General features: G+C 34.8%; 2 protein-coding genes across 6 annotated transcripts in view; one reads left to right on the plus strand and one right to left on the minus strand.

The window, feature by feature from the left end:
* COG5 (component of oligomeric golgi complex 5) overlaps positions 1-19,007 on the plus strand; it is a 205,739-nt gene that overhangs the window by 31,380 nt on the left and 155,352 nt on the right. The window lies entirely within an intron of this gene.
* On the minus strand, positions 12,142-18,105 carry GPR22 (G protein-coupled receptor 22). 3 transcript variants are annotated; one of them, XM_074827786.1, is made up of 3 exons: positions 17,738-18,105; positions 16,466-16,726; positions 12,142-13,746 (listed from the first exon to the last, which is right to left on the minus strand). In XM_074827786.1, the coding sequence occupies exon 3, from the start codon at positions 13,719-13,721 to the stop codon at positions 12,420-12,422; it is 1,302 nt and encodes a 433-aa protein (XP_074683887.1). In that variant the 5' UTR covers positions 13,722-13,746; positions 16,466-16,726; positions 17,738-18,105; the 3' UTR covers positions 12,142-12,419. The 3 variants fall into 3 exon arrangements, with proteins under 3 accessions (XP_074683887.1, XP_074683886.1, XP_074683888.1); XM_074827785.1 differs by having other exon boundaries at positions 15,666-16,726; XM_074827787.1 differs by lacking the exon at positions 16,466-16,726.

Consider the following 19,007-nt stretch of genomic DNA (forward strand, 5'->3'; position numbering starts at 1 on the left):
TGGTGGGTTTTCTTGATGTCTAGTTTCCTTTAAATGGTCATAAACACATTTCAAATTTGCCATATTGATTGAATTATGAAGCTATTTTTTTCATGTTAACATTAAGCTGATGTCTGTTTTTGATGAGATTAGTCTTCTAGCTATAACTACTTGAAGAATTTGATTTTGCTATGTTATTAAACATTTGGGAATCAAGTATACAGACCTTGTCAGAGGGCTGTGAAGCAGATATTTTAAAATGGATTTAGTACTCTACTTTCTATCTTGAGGTGTTAACCTGTTCCTGAGAGGTATGTTATTGATGTCCCATTAGCAAGGCTGTGTCAGAAGTTAATTACAGTGTGTTCAAGTTACCTTTGCTGTAGCAGGTGGAATATTTCTAACAGTTTTTATGCTGATTCTGTCAAAGACTCTTTTCTGTCTTTTGCTCTTTCTTGCTCCCAGTTACAGATGTCCACACTTTTTGTTCCTTACATTTCTGGAAAGCTTTGCTCTTTCAACCTCCTTGTCATCTGTTACTCTTAATCTGATTGCTACTATTTCATTATTAATATCAATTATTATTATTATTATCATGATCTAATGTATAGAAGTTTTGGTTGTAGGCTAGTATTACACTGAGTGGGTACAGGATGAAATCCGAGGTCTGACAGCTCTTGATTTATTTGCTTTTTAACAGTTCAGAGGACTCCAGTGGAAAAGAGATGACAGTGGACAAGAACTAAGGAAGGGGAGGGGGGATGTGATGGAAAGTGTTTTCTGCTAGGAGAGGAATTATTGTCAGGACAGCAGAGTAGCTGCACCAGTCTCATGCAGGTGATAAGTTAATATGTATTTAAACTCTCTTGTGTATTGTCACACGCACAAGGCACAAATAGTGTTTGCCCTGGTAGTACATTCAGTTCAGTGTTTGAGATTAAGCCAGTACTTCTTTCTTAAAAACACTGAAACTACAGTATTTTGTGTCTGCTTTGGTACTGTATCAGATGGTATGGGGCTTTGGGAGCCAGAGGGTATATCTGGAGTTTGTAGTCCCACCTGGGTAAGGCTGAAACAGAGGGATTTGGGAATTCTGAAAGAGGAACGCAGTAATGGAAGAGGGAAGTTGTGGAAGAAGGTCTTGGTAATTACACTATCCTATCTTTTCTCATTAATGGAATTAAGTATAAAGACCGGGTCTCATAAGGTAGGTTTTTTCCAGTTTTTGTTCGTTTGTTTTGCAATTAGTGAATTTAGATGTGTGACTCTCAAATCTGAAAACTATACTTGTATTCTGTTTCTCTACTTACAAAATTCCTCTTCTGTCTCTTCTCAAAGTATGCCTATAGAGCAGAGAGGAATTATACCAAACCTGTTTCTGTTCACTGTTAAGAAATATTTGTTCTGCACCAGAAGGATGGTATTGCAGCTGATAAGGGTGTTTGGACCTTGTTTTTGCTTTACCTCTTGATCATTTTAAGTGTTTGAACAGTAATTATTTTTGTGTTTGCTAGCTAGGGTGTGTCATGAGAATGGAGATGTGAAAGGATTTGGAAGAACCAGTAACATAGATAATCTTGTAGTTGTGAATGCTTGTGTTTAACCAAATACAGGATAAATACAACTTCAGAGGGTTTTTTAATATCATTTTTTTAATTACTTTGAAACAGTTATGATTGTGTAACTAGTACAGATCTTAGGACATCTTTGAGTTTTGAGACAAAGTATTCTGTTACTGGATAGTCATACTTTTTTAGTGGAACTACATAATTAAAAAAGTAGAAATTAAAGCTATGGGTTTCTGTTTTCAGGTGACATACAAAAATTACCAAGACCAAAAGATGTCTGCAAGCTCTGTCTGTCTTTGAATCTAGTAATTTTTTGTGGACTGACTGTGAAAGTCTGTATTAGTTAAAAAAATAAAATCGTCCACCCCAAAGACAAGAAAAGAGTTTAAAAGAATTACTTTTGGGTGAGAGAGAAGGGAAGAGAGATGGAGGTTAGCAGTGAATCTCTGAAAGATTATTTTTTTACATCTTATAAATCATCAATACATTGTAGAGTGTAAAAATAGCTGGCAAGAGTTTGAAAATAATTTGTAGTGTCTTTTACATACTATAGAAACAAAGAAAAAATACCTACTCACTGGTGGCTGTATGTTCATGAAGAGAAAGGCAAGTTGGATTACATAATTTAAAATAATAAGTGAATGCAGGAATATTGGCAAAGGAGAGAGAAGTCATCTTTAAATTGAGTGGTGGTATATTCTCACTGTATTTCAGTAGGTATAAAAGTTTAAGTGAACAGTGAAGAGCTAGGACTCAGTACTTATAAACAAACAAGTCAGTGACACTAACAACTACTACAGAAAAAAATGAGTTCTGTAGAGTTTGACACCATTTACAGCTAGAATGATATATCTGAAAGAGCTTGTCTTCAGTTGTCTGTTCTACTCTGTGTGGAGGTTCTACAAGGAAATGCCAGTTTTACATTTCAGACAGGTGTGCATATGCATTGTCTGAAGCTCTGGTAGGAATTGGCATTTAGAACTTTCTCTGTTCTCCTCCTTTCCTGAGCATTTACATACTTGGAAATTCAATAGTAGGCTTCAGGTTAGCTCTCCCAGAACCAGAGTAATTATCTCTAAAGTGATCAGACTCAGTGGTTTGAGTTCAATAGATAATCCCTTCCCCATGGGAAGGCATGGAGAAATGTCACATGTGTTTTTTCTAGGGCAGTTGGCTAAGGGTAGCTGGGAGAATGTGTGCTTCCTTTTGTTTTCCTATGGCCAATGGTGAAATCAGTTGTTTAGTGGTCAAGCAAATAACACCGAGAAGCAGTTCATAATATCAGTCTTTTTCTTTCTGCTGGGACTGAAGAATTTATTAGTGCATAACCTGGTGGTTGTACTGAAGAAGAATATGGTTAGTTCAGAAATAACACTTCAGTATTGTATGTCTGAGAAAACAGATTTTTTTTTTTTTTCTTTTTGAACAATCAGGTTCAGAAATGGAGACTACAGATGGATGAAATGGACAGGTAACTTGTGGTCACCAAGGAAAACAAGTGAGCATTTCATTAGAGAGCTCACTAGAAGATCAAATAATGATGTTAGCAAATCATGTTTGGAAAAATTTCATTGGGGGTAACAGAATGAGAAGTGACAATAGAAGTATCTTTAAATGCATATATATCAGAGAGTCAGCTAACAAAATCCAAAAGATGTTATTCTCACAACCTACTTTAACCAGAAAAATGGAAGCATTGCTGTCTAAGCATGTTTCTGAGGTGTGTGGAAGAATGGTGTTGGGAGCCTAGACTATTTGTCCTCTATGGCCAGTGGTAAAAGATCACCAATTTCAGATACGGGATTTATCAACAAGGAGAAAAATTATTCTGGATTCTCTTATGATAAACAAACTTAATGGATTTGGAAGCCACTTGTTGCCAGAGTGGCAAGTTGTGATGCATAGGGCAAACTGAGAATAGACCCAGAGTTTAATGTTTCATTTTTGAAAGAGTTAATTTTCCAGTGCAGAGGATCTTCTGTTCAGTAGTTTGGACAAACATATTTAGACATGTGATAGTGGAAAGCTTACTGAGAAGATTATATTAAATTGTGAAATACTGGCTTTTTGGCAATCAAGGAAGAGGGTAGTCCTGGCTAAAGGCCTGTTCTGATGTAGTGACAAAGCAAAGACGATAACTGTAATCATAAAACAATATATAAACACACCTGAATGCATTGCAAGTGTAGAGTATAGATATGATAAATTTAAAATATTGCAGAAAAATCCATGTCTGTCAGGAACCAGAAAGACACCTATCATGGAATAATCTTATTAATATACAGGTTTCCAGATTGTTTATAAAGATTTAGAATAGATTTAGGAGGATTTTTCGGTAAATGCTCTTGCTTTATTTTTGGAGGAAAGGTAATTTGTTCTTCCATAAAGCAAGGATAATTTGTAATCCAGCAATAACTAAGGAGGATGTTATACAAATGTACTAACTTCCCAGAGCCATTTGTTTGTAACTCCTTACTTAGTGGGGAAGGGGAAAGTCCAACTTGTGTTTTTTCAGCATTCAGAAGGAGAAAATGGGGTACTTCTGTAGAAATCAAAGTCACTTAGACACAAAGCTGCTATAGAAAATTAGTGGAGAAGTTGAATTCATTTGAAACAAGAAGGGCTGTAAAGCTGAATTAATGACAGTTATATTTTTATGGAAAATATGTGTTGTCCAACAAATTTGTGTGTTTTGGTTACTTAGTCAATTAAAGAAATTGGGTAGATGTATTACAGATTTATTTTATGTGCATAATCTACAATTTAGATGGCTTAATTCTTCCTTAAGGTATTGTTCCCCTAAGTAAGTATTTAAATAAACCATCTTCTCCTCACCTCACAGTTGCTCTGTGTTCTTGGTAGATAATTTTCTTGCTAGGGGAGCTGAAAGAGAGGAACAAAGTTAAGTAAGGTAGTGGTAGTTTTCTATGGGTGCACATTCAGCTAAAGACAGACTACTGGAGGAGAAGCAGCTGTGAATGGGCAGAGCACCTTGAATGTTCAACACGTATGCATAACATGTTTTTTAAATTGAGAAAGAAATAAATATGATCTCTGTTTTTACAAATATGAAAGTAGTACGGTACTAAACTTCTGTAAAGCATGGGAACTGGACTGCATCCATGCTGGGATTGCTTCTCCAATGTTGTTCTGTTCTGGCATTCATGCAGCTATGTCAGGCAAATCCGCACTTCTGCAGTTGGTATAGGGAATTGTGCTGTACAGATAAAAACATAGTTTTGTGGTTACCTGTGATTAAATGCAATTATACACGTCACAGCAGGAGATTAAATGGGCTCTTTTTCTTGAAGATTAAGACTGTAGAGGTGCATTCATGGGGAGAAAATAAAGGGTCGCAAAATGGTTCTTTGATTAGCAGAGAAAGAAATGACAAGAGCTAAGGACTGGAAAATGAGGCCTGGCAAACTCAGAAGTATAAAATAATTGAAAAATGACATTGTGTACACAATTTTATTGTAATTCCTCAAGTAAATATTGGTTGTTGAGGTCTTAAACATAATAACCAATTTTATCCTGTTCATTTCTAATTAAAGTGTGAGCCAGTTCAGGTTAAAAAAATCTAACCAAATAGCTATGAGAAGACGACTGAAATCTATGTTCAGGTCCTGGATGGGAGCCAGTATTCCTGTAACTGTCATTTCCGCCTTGCCTTAAAGATCAGTGAAGTTGTTGCTATATGTAATACAAAGTATTGAGTAGTGTAGAGTAAGATTTAATTCTTGCACATAGGAAACAGCTTTAAAAATAGGCTTGTTTTCACAGGAGTAGTTTTTCTTCTTTGTATCCCAACTCATGCACATAATTTTTGAATATTAGTTTCAACAAGAATTTTATGGACTCTTCTCAGTTATGGTTTGAAAAGCAAGGTAGTCCAGTCTTTTTATTTGTTTACCATTCAGGTCCAACCTTCCATTGCTCACAGGCACCAAATCTGTTTACCGTCTTTGTTATCTTAAAGGTAGACCCTCTTCAGCCGAAGAACAGCGTGGTCTCATATCTCTTTTCATGTCATTTCTGGGAAAGATGTGAAGACCTAACCTCATTAAAAGAAGGAACATCCTATTATTTTCAGAACATACTGTTTCTGTGGCAGATTGTCTACAATTCCAAAGATGGCCCCCCATTTTCAGCTGACCTAAGTTGCAAACTAAAGGTGCAGTAGAAACTTGAGATTTTTGACTGAAACAAAATTGGGGCATAACAAAGTCTCAGTGACTGAATCAAAACTTTCCCACTTTTATTCCCCTGTATTTAAACTGCTTCTGGAATCTGCCCTGTAAGCTGTACAACTGAGGCAAAATTTGTCAGAAGCTTCTGAATACATTAATCTTTTAAAAGATGTCTTTAACTCATCTTCATGTTCACCTTTTTTACTTTATCCATGTTTGATATGACTGCAGATGAGCTGTATAGCTCCATTTTGTATTTATGGGCATATAACCTCATACGGTCAAAATTACTAAACTTAAATGTTTGTTCCCATTTAAACATAGAAAATGAAGTGATTCACTCATTTTGGAAATTTCTTGCAACAAATACATATGCTAAATCTTATTTTAGCTATATTGTACTCCATATATGTGCATTTGTGTGGTATTTTGGCAAAACACAAAAAAATTAGTTTTCCATGAGAGTTCTTTTTGGGTTAGATATTTAGTCTGTGGAAGCTGCTGTTGTTGTTACTGAACCACATAACTGTTAAAACCTTCCCTTTGCCCACAGATTCTTTTCACATTTTTTGTTTTGTTTGTTCTCATTCATTCATAGATCTCATTTACTAGCTACTAGAGCTGTTAGCGGGAATAATAGATCTTCCTTATTATTGTTAAGGTGTTTTACAACAACAGCACTCACATTCACCTCTTGTTTTGTGATGATACATACATTGCAAATAGTGTTCCTTTCCCATTTTCTTTATGCATGTTTTCAGCACACTGGTAAATGCAACCTAGTGCAAAAAGTATCACTGATATTTGTAGTAATTTACTAATGTGGGAAGAGGTTCTTTTTTTCTACTTCTCTCTTCTTTCTCTGTTTATTTGTGACAGGTATTTATGAGATATATCTTGAAATAAGATTTGGAAGAAAACCATGGTACAGAGTAGCAATAGGTTGTCATCAGTTATTGTGCTTTTTTTCCCCCTACTAATCGAGTTTAAGTTGAGTTTAATTTGAAGTAAAATCTCACAACAGATTGTGAGAGATCCTAGTACAGTTGAAAGTAAAGCTGTGCTAATATTGCTCTGTTAATAACAGTCTGACATAGCCAGAGTGACAGATTTTACAGCAGTAATGTTGTTTCAGCAGTGACATTGATTTGTTTATCAGATACTGTATCAAGTTAAACTGTTGCAAGATAGGGTAGGAAGTTAGAGATCATAGCAGGGTAACAGAAACCAAAAGTCTATTTCCAAAAACTCAGCTTGGAAAGGAAACAAGGGTGTGCTGTTTGCCAACAGCTTTGTGCCGTCAGCCTGCCTCCCTGCTTGCCTGGCTGCACAGTGTCAGAAATCAGAATGAGGATGTAGAAATACTTGTATTCAAAGGATATAATTCATTCAAACTATTAAAAATAAATTATGTTTTAGTAATTTCAGGTTCTGTACCTACCACAGAACTTTCACTGTAAATCTTCTGTTTTTTCATTTCAACTGAATTTCTTTTCATTGTGTGAGAATTTCTTCGTAAAACAGGAAAACAGCTGATACAGAAATATATAAAGTAAATACACAGGAAGATATTTCTTCCATTCTGGCTCAATTTATAATAATCACTAAAGTGTAATTTTAGAAAGAACATAAAGATGTCTAATGATATTTATCCTTCAATTTATTACTCTACAAAAATAATTGAGTTAAGCAGTAATTGAAGACATACTATGGCAGTGAAACACACTTGAAACTGAAGTTATCTGACCAATACTGATTTGAGGGAAAATTCAATAGCATTTTTAAAAACTTGCACTGGGAACAGACATCTAATAGCATTTTCTTTTCAGGTCTGTTCTTGGAATGCATTTACTCTGTATGTACTTTGTACTTGGTAAAATGTATCGTTTATCTCTAGGAAGAGAGGTAATAGAATAATGCATGCTCTCAGCTTGTCTGTTATTCTCTGTATAATTTGTTAAATCAAAAGCCTTTTCTGGAGTTCCTGTTCATGTTGTTCTGCTCTCGCCTCTCAGCAATTTTGGCAAAACCACATATTACACTCGATGATTCAAAGATAAGTTCTTCTTGTATTTTTGTTTATTAAAATCTAAAAAATAAGGTCAGCATTCCTTCCCTGGTAGGTGCATGTTGCCCTCCACCTTTCTGTGGTCCCAATGGCCATAGCCACTTTACAGAGGTTCCTTCCACCTTCTGCCCTTTTCCTCTTGACCTGTACTCTCTACCCACTTCACATCCTTTTTCTGTAACACTTACTGAGTGTGAGTCAATTTTGATATTCCTGTTAGTCCATTATTCTGTCTGGTTTTTTTTTTCTTACCTTCTTTTTTTTTTCCCAGACGTGCCCCCCCCCGCCCCCCCGCCAAACAAACCCCAGACCCTGTGTTTAATTTTGCTTCTTGAATTGCACGAGTGTTCTATGAAGTAGAAAAAGAAGAAGGTAATTACAGAGTTGGATTCTTCTCTCCTATTGGTGTAAGACAAATAAATTCAGTGATATTACAGCAGAATGTGTGGAGTGGGAGTGGAAGTTGGCTGTTAAAAGTTAAGACAGAAGCTGATTGTCCTTAGCTATATGTTGGAGGTATTTTGTTTGAACAATGGGGAAGGGAACGGTAAGTTAGTGTATTCTATATTTTTTCATACTACACTGAAACTTTGCTAAAGAATGCTGTATTCTCTCCTTTTAAGAGTTTAATGGCAATTGTTTACTAAAACACTTTCTTCAGAGGAAACAAACATATGTCTAAAAATATTCAGCTATCAAAGAATTCTAGGTAACACATACATTGATGTTGAAGAAGAGCTATTATGTGCATTGCAATACGATATATGTAAAAGTTACTGGAGCAGAAAAATTCTTCCTTGTGCCCAGGTAAATTATATAGCTTGTTGAATGTATTATTTCATTTAAAAAGACAAAAAAGAAAAAAGGTATTCATGGGGAAGAGAAGGCATTTAAGTATATGAATGGTGCAGCATAGTGCCCGTCTGTCCAGTTCAGAGATATTCTTACCAAAAAACACCTCCATATAAGTATAAATAGATGCTAATGTTGAACTCCACTTTTGGTGCGCATGGATGTATAATAATTATGTATTATGTACATGTGCGTATTTTTGTAACAAATGTATGCAGATGCATACATTTTAATATGTTTAGAAATCACTCGTTTCCTATTCCCCTGGCACTGATGAAATAAACAGAACTTCTGACCATGTAGCAGTGCCTTGTAATCTGTGAAAATTATTGCCAACTTGAAACTAGATATTTGTGATGTATTTCCATTTCTGTTTCACTGGTTTGTGATGTACTAGCATGTTAAGGTGTGCTTCTTGAATATTCTAATGGATACTGGCACTGTACTCAGCTTTTTCGTATTTTTAGTGTGGGCTAACCTCATTTTACAATGTAAAATTGAATGAAAATGCATTTGAAATTAAAAGATAACAGAGTCAGATACCAGCTAATACTTAAGGGACAGAGAACATGTGGAAGCTGGTGGTAGTTGCTTGTGTTTCTGAGACATATTTGCTGGAATTAGTATTTTTAGAGTCCTGTACAATTCTGCTTGCCTTAGGCTGAGTGGTGTGAAATGTAATTGAACTAATGACTCACTGGGGTGAGATCATTTTTAAGAATGTGGTGGGCTTCTTATTGTACAATACTATGGTATAATTTGCCCTTTTTTCTCCAGTGATGCTGCCTATTTTTGCGTTCTGTTTTAGTCTGTCTGTCAAGCACCCACGGCACTCCTTCATATCCCTCCTAAAATCCTCTTCTGTATCTGTAGGATATACAGTGTTCCTTCACTAGTTCGTCTTTATTTTGTCTTGTTTGGGTTAAATCTGTCGTCTTTGTGGTACAGATCATGTATGATTCTGTTTTATAATGACTCCTGCATGTATATAGGATTGCAAATATTCTTACTTGTATTACTTCCTGCACTATGCAGAATTTTCTTCTGCAAACCTCAAAGTGTACTACAACATGGTGTAAGTCCTTTTTTCTTCTTCTTTATTTAATGAAAGATGAAGAATATTAAATGTAAAAATTAACTTGCTTATATTCTTAATGACAATCAATGACTGTGATCGACATAGCCTTTAAAACCTGACTTAATCTCTCTGACTAATTCCTAGGCTGCTCTTTCTCTCTGTTATGAAGTACTGCTTCATTGAATCTGACTTTCTAATGAATGAGCTTTTAACACTAAACGTGTACTTCTTGAGGATTTATTTAATTTTAAAAAGTAAAGTCATGTTGTCAAGAAACCTTTCAAGTCTGAAAGCTTTTCTTAAAAGCTTATTTCAGATAAGGACACGATGTAAGCTTATTCATGTGTTGTGGTCATTATGATTTCTTTTTTTCTTCTTTTAAAATAAATGAATAGTATTTTTAATGGATTTAAGAATGATTTATTGGAAGATAAGCCGTCAGCGAAATCATTATGCCATTAACCCTAGAGATCCCACTTTCTCCTCCTTCTAGTGTTCAGAGTACAGAGGATAGCTAGGCAGAGAAAGGAAGAAGTGTTAGATAAAAGAAAAAATAATAGTTCTTGATTAGGTTTTTTTGGACACATTTCTTTTCAGAAGAGCTTATTCCTGAAAGAATGTTTTTGAACTGATAAATTTGGAGCATATGGGATTTTTAAAAAAAAGCTTAATGCATAAAACCATTAAGTTTACTTTCACCCTGCAACCTCTCAAATAAGATGAAGAGTTTAAATTTTTGTAGGAAACTAGGGATAGGTTAGATGAAATCAACACTGGGCACAGTTGAATGCAGGTGTCATTGGGCTAGCTTTTAGAAAAAAGCCGGTGAAATGATGTTTGAATATATGTTACACAGTAATTTTAGATAATGAGTTATTATCAGTTAGATAATAAAACTTCTAGGTAGAATTTGGATGATTGTAAGTGGCTGGTCTCTGTGGAATATGGAGCTGTAGTATTATTTTTTTTGAGTTTTCTGGTAAGCTAAGGCATGAGCCTAAATAAACTAAGGTACATTACAAGTACTGCTTTTTTTTTTTTTTTAACCACAAAACCAGTTTTGGCAATACACATATGATTAATAATTTAATGATGTAATGGAAAATAGTTTTTTGCTCCCTTAAAACCACACTTTTATGTGCAACTTCAGTAAAGTACTCAATTTTTTATGTAATACTTTAGTCAAACTAGCTCTCATATACAAGGATATGCTCTGCTTTTTTTTATCAAAGCCAATACTTATTAGCCTTTTAATTATACTAGTAGCTGGTGACACACTAAGCAGTTTATATAACAAGACAAGTGAAATCATGCTAACTGATTTTACAGTGTTTTGTTTTGTTTCCCCCTCCCCCCAATAACTGATAACTAAGTCAATGAATGTAGCCACTGTTCATTGCAATTATGATTTTTTTTTTAAGCATGGGATAGTGCAAACCACTCAACAAACTTTTGTTTGAATGAATATCTTAAATCTTGCTTACAGTGCTATGGATGGTGATGGCTTCTTGATTCTTCATTGGAGGTATAAGATGAAATAGAAAAAGAGGATGTAGAATGATGGTATACCATGGCCGTCCAAGAAACACAGAAATAGGCTAGCTAGTAGTATTGGTGATTGGTTTGTGGCAAAGCAGTTGCGTGGCTAGAACTGAACATCATCGAAGGAGAACTGAAGTCAAAATAATACAAAAGTTATTGAGGGCAAGAAAATTATCTTCTGCTTTAGCTGTGGCACTTGACAGCCATATCTATGTAGATAGATGGTATGAATGAAAAATCTCTGTATAAAAGGTCACCCATGTCACACTAGAGGTCTAGCTAAACCACTTCAGTGTGAAAATCTAAGCCTTTGCACAGGAATGGCTTGGTTGGTTGGTTGGTTGTTTTTTAGCATCAAGCCCAATAACTTTTTTGTATGTGGTTTTTGCCTTCATTTAGCCTGTCTTTCCCCCTTAACCCCTCCACCCCTCCTGTATAATTATTCAAAGTTGTGTGTTTTCTATGTAGAAACTGTGGATCTGAGATTGTATATGCAAGACTTTTTACTTTTCTTAAAAGTACTGTCAATTTTTGGACCAACATGAATTTTTTTCCCCCATCAAAATTAACTGATTTTGAACCATTAATCGAAGGACATCATGTAAATGGCTTTTTTTACACGTGCATGGTAATTGCATGCTGGAGAAATTTGAAATAAGTAGCTATCTAAATGTGAGGTCAAAATGGGTCCAAGTTGCAGCTGTATAGCATTCAGAATATCTCTGATCAATACTGTTTATGAATTAAATTTAAAAATACCATATCATGCAAAATGTTGAATTTGTGCTTTAGAAAAGTATTCCCAAGTGGAATTTTTGTTTAAAAATTCTTTTAGATTTACAGAGAAACTGAGCCATACAAATATTTTTAAAAGTTTGCACTTCTTTAAGGCTATTTATTTTCTAAAAAAGAGGACTTGGATATTTTTGACAAATATACACATGGTGTTACACTAACAAACGGCCATGCAACATATATCTTACATAGTGAAGAAATTGAATATACAAGACCTACTCTATTGAACATATATATTGAAAATTTACAGTTTTGCCAGTAGTTAAAAAAAGTTTTTCTTATTTGGCAGTATTTTTCTACAATTTGTTCAGATATTCCGCTTGATGTGTTTTGGTGAATACTGAAATCTAGTCAGTGACAACCTGAGGTACTAAACATTTCTGCCTTACTTCGTTGTCTTCAAAGGTAATCTTTTTGTTCCTTTTAGGCTCTATCCATGAGTTGTGTATTACAGCATTATTTGGCATGGGATCTGCTTCCACTATTGAAACAACTCGCTTTTTCATCTTACTTTTCAGAACTTTCTGAAACTTTTGCCTTGTGAATGCATAAAGTAGAGGGTGAAATATAGTTGTTCCATATGCCATTACTAGAAAACATAATCGCAACTTTACCAAAAGGTCACTTGGGCCCACACATAAGATGGTGGTGTTTAAAACAGAGATGGGTGTCCAGCAGAGAAGGAATGTTGAAATAATCAAGAGGGACATTCTGAAGACTCTCTTTTGCCGTTCTCGTCGCTCCCGGTGCCGTTTTACAGCTCGGCGTAGAGCAATTATGACAGACACAGAAGTCCTTACGCCAAAGACGACATTTCTTCCTCCACTGCTGTGGGACACATCCGTAGTCTCATGCTGAGTGGTCAAAGAAATAGTTTTTTTCTTTCTAGCTTTTTTCTTTTGTCCCGTTGTAAATCTTGTACCAATCCGAATATTTAGAGCCTGGAGTATTTTGGTGTATGTAATTAGCATAACTATAACAGTGAAGAAAAAGATTGGAATCTGAACAAGAAGGTGGTAGTACATTCCTAGCTCAGTGTGGTACTCGTTTGTACTCACGCACAAAAGTGTCTTATTTTCCCAAGTACTTGCGCTTCGAAGACTGAAAAAGTTGACTTCAATGAAAGGAATCAGGAAGGAAAAAAGTGAAATGATCCATATCGATGTCATTAATATCACAGCCCTTCCCATGGTCAGAATTCGATTGGCAGGTTTTACAGAGATGTCATATCGGTCCAGAGTGATAGCAAAGACGTTGATTGCAGTTGAAACGCTTGCAAAAGAGACACAAGCCTCGTGGAAGCAGCAGATGAGAGCAGTGTTACTCTCCAGTGAAAGCAGAAGGATAACTATAGTTAGAGGAATACATCCCACACAAATTATTACATCAAGTACATGAAGGTTCATTGTAATTATGTTACTGACAGAATTGATTAAGTTGGATTTCATACAGTAAAGTACCAGCACGGTGAGGTTGCTGCCAAGTCCCAAAACAATTTCTAACATCAAAAATCCAGTGAGAGAAACTTGAAAGCTTAATGGATATGACAGTGGTCGGTACATGTTGGTGTCGATGTCATCAGTGGCATCTCGAACTGTAATGTTAGATTCAGACTGCATGTTGATTTCCAGAATGGGGGAGAAACACATTCTTTTGTTGCAGTTGCTTTTTCTCCTGAAAGGTGAAATAAAATATGGAACTATTTTATTTCTTTTTTTAACACTTATTGTTGATAAATGCTGGGGAAGGAGGAGGGAGGGAAAGCATCTATTCTTATCAAACTCTTGATTTACTGTACGTTTAGAGCTTTAGTTGGCATGGACTCAAAAGCCTGATGATCTAGAATAAGGTCTTTCCTTTTTAAAGGAAAGCAGGATTTGTTTAAAAAAAAAGAGTGAAAAGCTTCCACTTAGGGAGACGAGGCTTTATTTATAGTGATGTGGTTTTTACAAAGGGCCCATTTGTTGAATAAACTATACTTGTGCATTGCCTTTGTATTGCGTTGAGGGTCATTTTAGAAGAATGTTGTTAAGTATTAACAAATTAGTACTCAAGATCATTTTTTAAAAGGCTCTTGTGGAAAAAGAAAGTGGTAGAAACTGTTACTTATGTATCATAAAAAGAACATTTAAATAATTTATGGCAATTTAGCAGCTGCTTTCTTATGAAGAGTTTGCAATAGTGTTGTGGGCTGAAACTTGAAGTTCTGTAATTGAGCAGATTTTTACAGAGCTTGAAGACTTTTGTTCACTTTTATCTTGTGTGCATCTACCACTACAACAATTTTATGTAAGTATATATAATTCAAATGCAAAACTTATGTGGAGTTGGAGGAATGGAGTTTGTTATAAAAATAGAACATTTCCTTTTTCTGATTTGAATATTCAATTTCTTCAAGAAGTCAGTGCCTACATGGAATGGAAGAGTATTTAAATTTTATTTCAGAATAGATTTAAGGGAATAATTTTAAAAAATGATACTTAAAAGAAAATTGCCTCTTTCAGGGTTTGGGGTTTGAGTTGTTTTGTGGTGGGTTTTTTGTTGTTGTTCTGTTGTTATACAAACTGCAATTAAATCCAACAGATTTATATACATAACATGTTTGTCTTAAGAATAAGTGAGGTTCAAAAAAAGATGCATTTATTATGTCTAGGAGATTTTTTATTTTGTGGCTCATTCTTGTTTAACACTTGCTGATAGGTTGTAAATGTAGCATCTGCATGTAATACTGATGTTTGTATTATTTATATTGTCAGCCAGCTCTTCAGTTTGTAGTGAAATGAATAAAAGAGAGGTTATTCAATTTCTTGTTATGATACTTGAGTTTTGGAAGGGGGGGTTAGGTAGCTTTAAATTTAAGAGGGCATGAAAATAAATTTAAATGCAGACCTTTGTTCCATTCTGAATACATTAAAAATGGATAGCACTAAGGTGAACAAAAATGAGTTATTTTTTAATGAAAGTATGAATTAAGCACACTTGGGATATAATATGCAAATGGATTTCATCCACAGTTCTGAAAAGCCTCAACTGCACAATACTATTAATTGCAAATTGTATGATGAGAATTCTCAGTATGCTTCAACAGTTATTTCATATGTGCCTCTTAAACACAGAAGATATAAATTAGAACGTATTAGTCTCAGGTGTGAAATGAAACAAGAAATATTTCAAAAGTTTTGTTTAATTTCTAATTTAGGCAACCCCTGTTAGGTTTATATTAACCCTCAGGAATATGATTTCCTCTGTGTATGCTGTCCTGGCTGTGAATGGGTTTCAAGAAACCATTCCAAATGCATTACTAGATAAATGGAGTTCTTTCATATTAACAAAAGCCAGGAGGAAATCAAAAGCAGATCTGCTAAAACAAATGACAATCTTAACTCTAACATTATGCCAACTGAAATTTTGTGAAAACAGAAAACTTCAGATATGCTAAGTCTTATGAATAGATTAAGCATCACCTCCTTGTTGCATTCATTAGATTTCAGTTAAATAAAAGCAGAAATGTCAAGGCAGGGAGCTAATTTACCCAATGCCTGTTCCCATGCAAATGCTGAGCAGAGTTGGGGTGCATGCAACTGCTGACCTACCTGTTCTCTGTGCCTCAAGGGCCTTTCAGATCATTGCAGCAGCTTGTCATAAATTGATACATGGTGTCACTGACAGATATTTGACATGCACTGTAACCTGGAAACCAAGTGGTAGCTGGGCTCTTATTTCATTCCTTGCAGTTTTGGTTTTTTTTTTCTTTTTTTTGTTCCAGCACTTCAGCAGCAAAAAAATCTGATTAAACATGGGGACTTCTTAATTGCCTGAGATACTTCTACAGACCAGTGCATATTCTGCTTGTCTGTTCTGAGTTTCAAGCCAGCAATATCAAATAAACCTTCTTTTAAGTGATGCTAATTTCTTTCCCCTGTTGCATTTTGTAGCAGCCTGTTTTTATTTTCCAGGTTTAAAAAAAATAAATTTCTGATCTCTGTGTTCAGAGTGTATGAAGACATCCTTTAGGTTATGGTTGCGTATTTCTTTCTGTAATATTCCTGCTCATTACTTTTGAATGATGGCTTAGTCAGAGAAGTTGCTATACATCATAAAATCCGGTTCATGTGCTTTGAGAGAAACCATGAGTTACCTAATTTGGTTTATTTTCATTTAAGGAGAATACATAACAGACCATAAAATTGAGAGAAAAATATCCATTAGTCATTATGACAAATAAGTTATTTAATGAGTAGTATAGAAAAAGCTTGCTTAAACCCTTATTCAGCTTGCTGGTGAAGTATGCATATTCTCCTTTTGGGAATTCATGTTTCATTGTTTCTTCATGCATCAGTAGTTTCCACAATTCTGGTTTTAAATTATAAATCCCTCTTTAAGAAATGCTCACCATTTTAAGAATCAATCATTGCACTCTTCTTTTAATGAAAATCTGAGCAGATGTGTTAGTCTTCCATGTATATTGTTGAAGTGTCATGCACGTAAATTGTAATACAAGTGTGTTCCATGTTTTGTTTCTAATTCCTTTATGTCTTAAGAATACATTTTAGTGATGCATCCTGCTGCTTGTAGGTCATACAGCTAGAAAGATACCCGGTCAACTGCATTCTTCATATTGTCAGTTGTAAAACTGAATTTGTTGCTGCATGCCCTTGTGAAAGGGAGGAAAAAAAAGGTTAAAAGTAGGGCTTATAATTTCAAAATAAAGTAATGCAAGAATATATTTTCTAATATCACTTATTTCAGGAATAAAAGATCTCTAAAATTGGATCTTATAGCTTACATAGAAAATCAGTTAGTGCATTCACTATTTGCTAGTAAAATCATGTCATTCTTCTGTCAACTTACATGAATTTAGTTTTTTGGACAAGTTTCCTGTTCTCCAAATAGTGCAGGTTACAAAAAACCCCAACTAGAAGCAATAACTGTTGGATGTGGAGTGTCTGTGACTAGAGCTAGAAAATGTAGTTTTATAGCTCTTGTGAGCAGGTAGTTTATACATACAATTCTCTTGTCTTCTAATGAGAAATTGAGCAGAGTTAATAAGCTTTACACAAAATATGTTTTTGTTTAATTTGCACACTGTTATAATTTCCTTTCTTGAAATAAATGTTTAGCAAATTTGTGGTTTTAATAAACAACTTGAATGTACAGGGTAATGAAATAAGTTTTTTAAAAAACCCAACACAACAAAAAAGGGGGATTTCTTAAGCAATCAAAGATTAGTCATATTAGCCAGCCTTCATAAAGCAGTAAGTATACACTAATTACAGACTATCTGATCCTTCAAAGAGTAACTGAATAAATCTGTAACATATTGAACTGCCAATATTTGGAAATTCTACTAAGGGAGGGAAAAATATTCCTGGTTGCATTATGTGGGTTTTTTCCCAATGCTGTATTAGCTTAAACTGTACTGTCTTTATGTTGTATGAACAAAACAGGTTCTTAATATTCTACAAGACTTTCATACAAAATAACATTTTTTTACCATTGTGTTTTTAATGTGAAGGGGGAAATAGCATTTGAATATTTCCTGGTCTCAAATATAACAAGATACTAGCGCTTAATGTAAGTTGAATCTGATCTCTTCCCTTTTTTCTCCAATTTTTTTTGTTAAATGTTGTTTATTCTGCATACCATAATAAGGAACAGATCTTACCTCCACTAAAGATTTGATAAATTCTCGATGCAGGTGAAGCAGTTCCAGGTTGGAGGGATTCATTTTGTTCACTTGTTAGCAGAGTAGAAGGGAAAGAGGGTAATAAGCATATCTTCAAAAAATGACCTTAATGAAAATTTGTGCCTGTACTGTGCCATTGTTTCAGCATGCTGCTAATGTATACAACTGCTTTAGTTCTGGTTTACAGGCTGCTGCAGTCTCCCACTCTTCCTACTGTAGAATCAATAAGCATCTGAAAATACATAATGAAAGTAATTTAACATACTGAAGGCTTCTTGTCTCCAGAGACACCACTGAGATTCAAGCTTTCTAAAAAAGAAAAGCAGGGCTTCTGAGAGGAAAGCTTGCGATGGGCAGCTTTTGCAGAATGACAGCCTACCTTGTCGCTTCTCCTCACTGCAGAGAGATGCAGTGCATTCACTAATTTTGATTGGTCAGTGATGTTGGGCTTAAATTGTGCTTCATATATGGGATTGATGCCCTCCCTCCCCCCGATTTATATAAGGATTCTTTTATAAAAGGACTAAATTTACAAATGATTTATGAATTCTGGAATATATTAAGGGTATGCCAGTTTTATTTTTACCTTTTCACTCTTTACTTTGTGTACACTGGAAACCACATGACACTGAAAAAAAAAAAGGGATTAAACGTTTATTACTTAAAAAGCTTCCAACAATCTATATTTGAATTTGCCTACTTTCCATTTGTGATTTTTTTTTTTTTTTGGTCCTAAGAACATCTCTGAAATAAAACTGCCTCTTTGAGCTATGCTGAGTTTCACCTGATATGTTTATGTACAAGTGAACATTTAGGTCTTGTCTTGAATAAATTATATTCAGGACGAGTTGGTACCCCCATGTATATGAGGAAAATTACTGTTAGGATTCACAGAGATTATTCAGACACTTAAAATGGGTTGATAATTGTTTAATTTGTGAATCAGAAAAGAATGATTTTTATGATCCATCACCATGTACAATGTATGTGTAGTAGTGTAGGTTGTTAATTTTGTTGAAATGTTAACTTCTAAAAAAAATCTTGTATGTTTCATGTGAATTTTGCTTAGAGACTTCACAGGTTTTTGTAAGGATGTCTTTAATGATCGTCTTGACCTTCACGTTCCAGGGGGCAGGATGTGTCTTCATTTTCACTTTTTTTGTTTTGTAGCTTATTTCTGAATCTGTTCTATCAGTATAAACAATGCTCACAACCACATGATGAGGAGTAAGAGACATGTAGCACAATA

The sequence above is a fragment of the Strix aluco genome, chromosome 5 (assembly GCF_031877795.1).
Source record: "Strix aluco isolate bStrAlu1 chromosome 5, bStrAlu1.hap1, whole genome shotgun sequence".
Taxonomy (NCBI): Eukaryota; Metazoa; Chordata; class Aves; order Strigiformes; family Strigidae; genus Strix; species Strix aluco.

Bases quoted from the DNA above. Each gene is read 5' to 3' on its own strand.
- GPR22 (XM_074827787.1), bottom strand. From the start codon at position 13,721: ATGTGTTTCTCCCCCATTCTGGAAATCAACATGCAGTCTGAATCTAAC.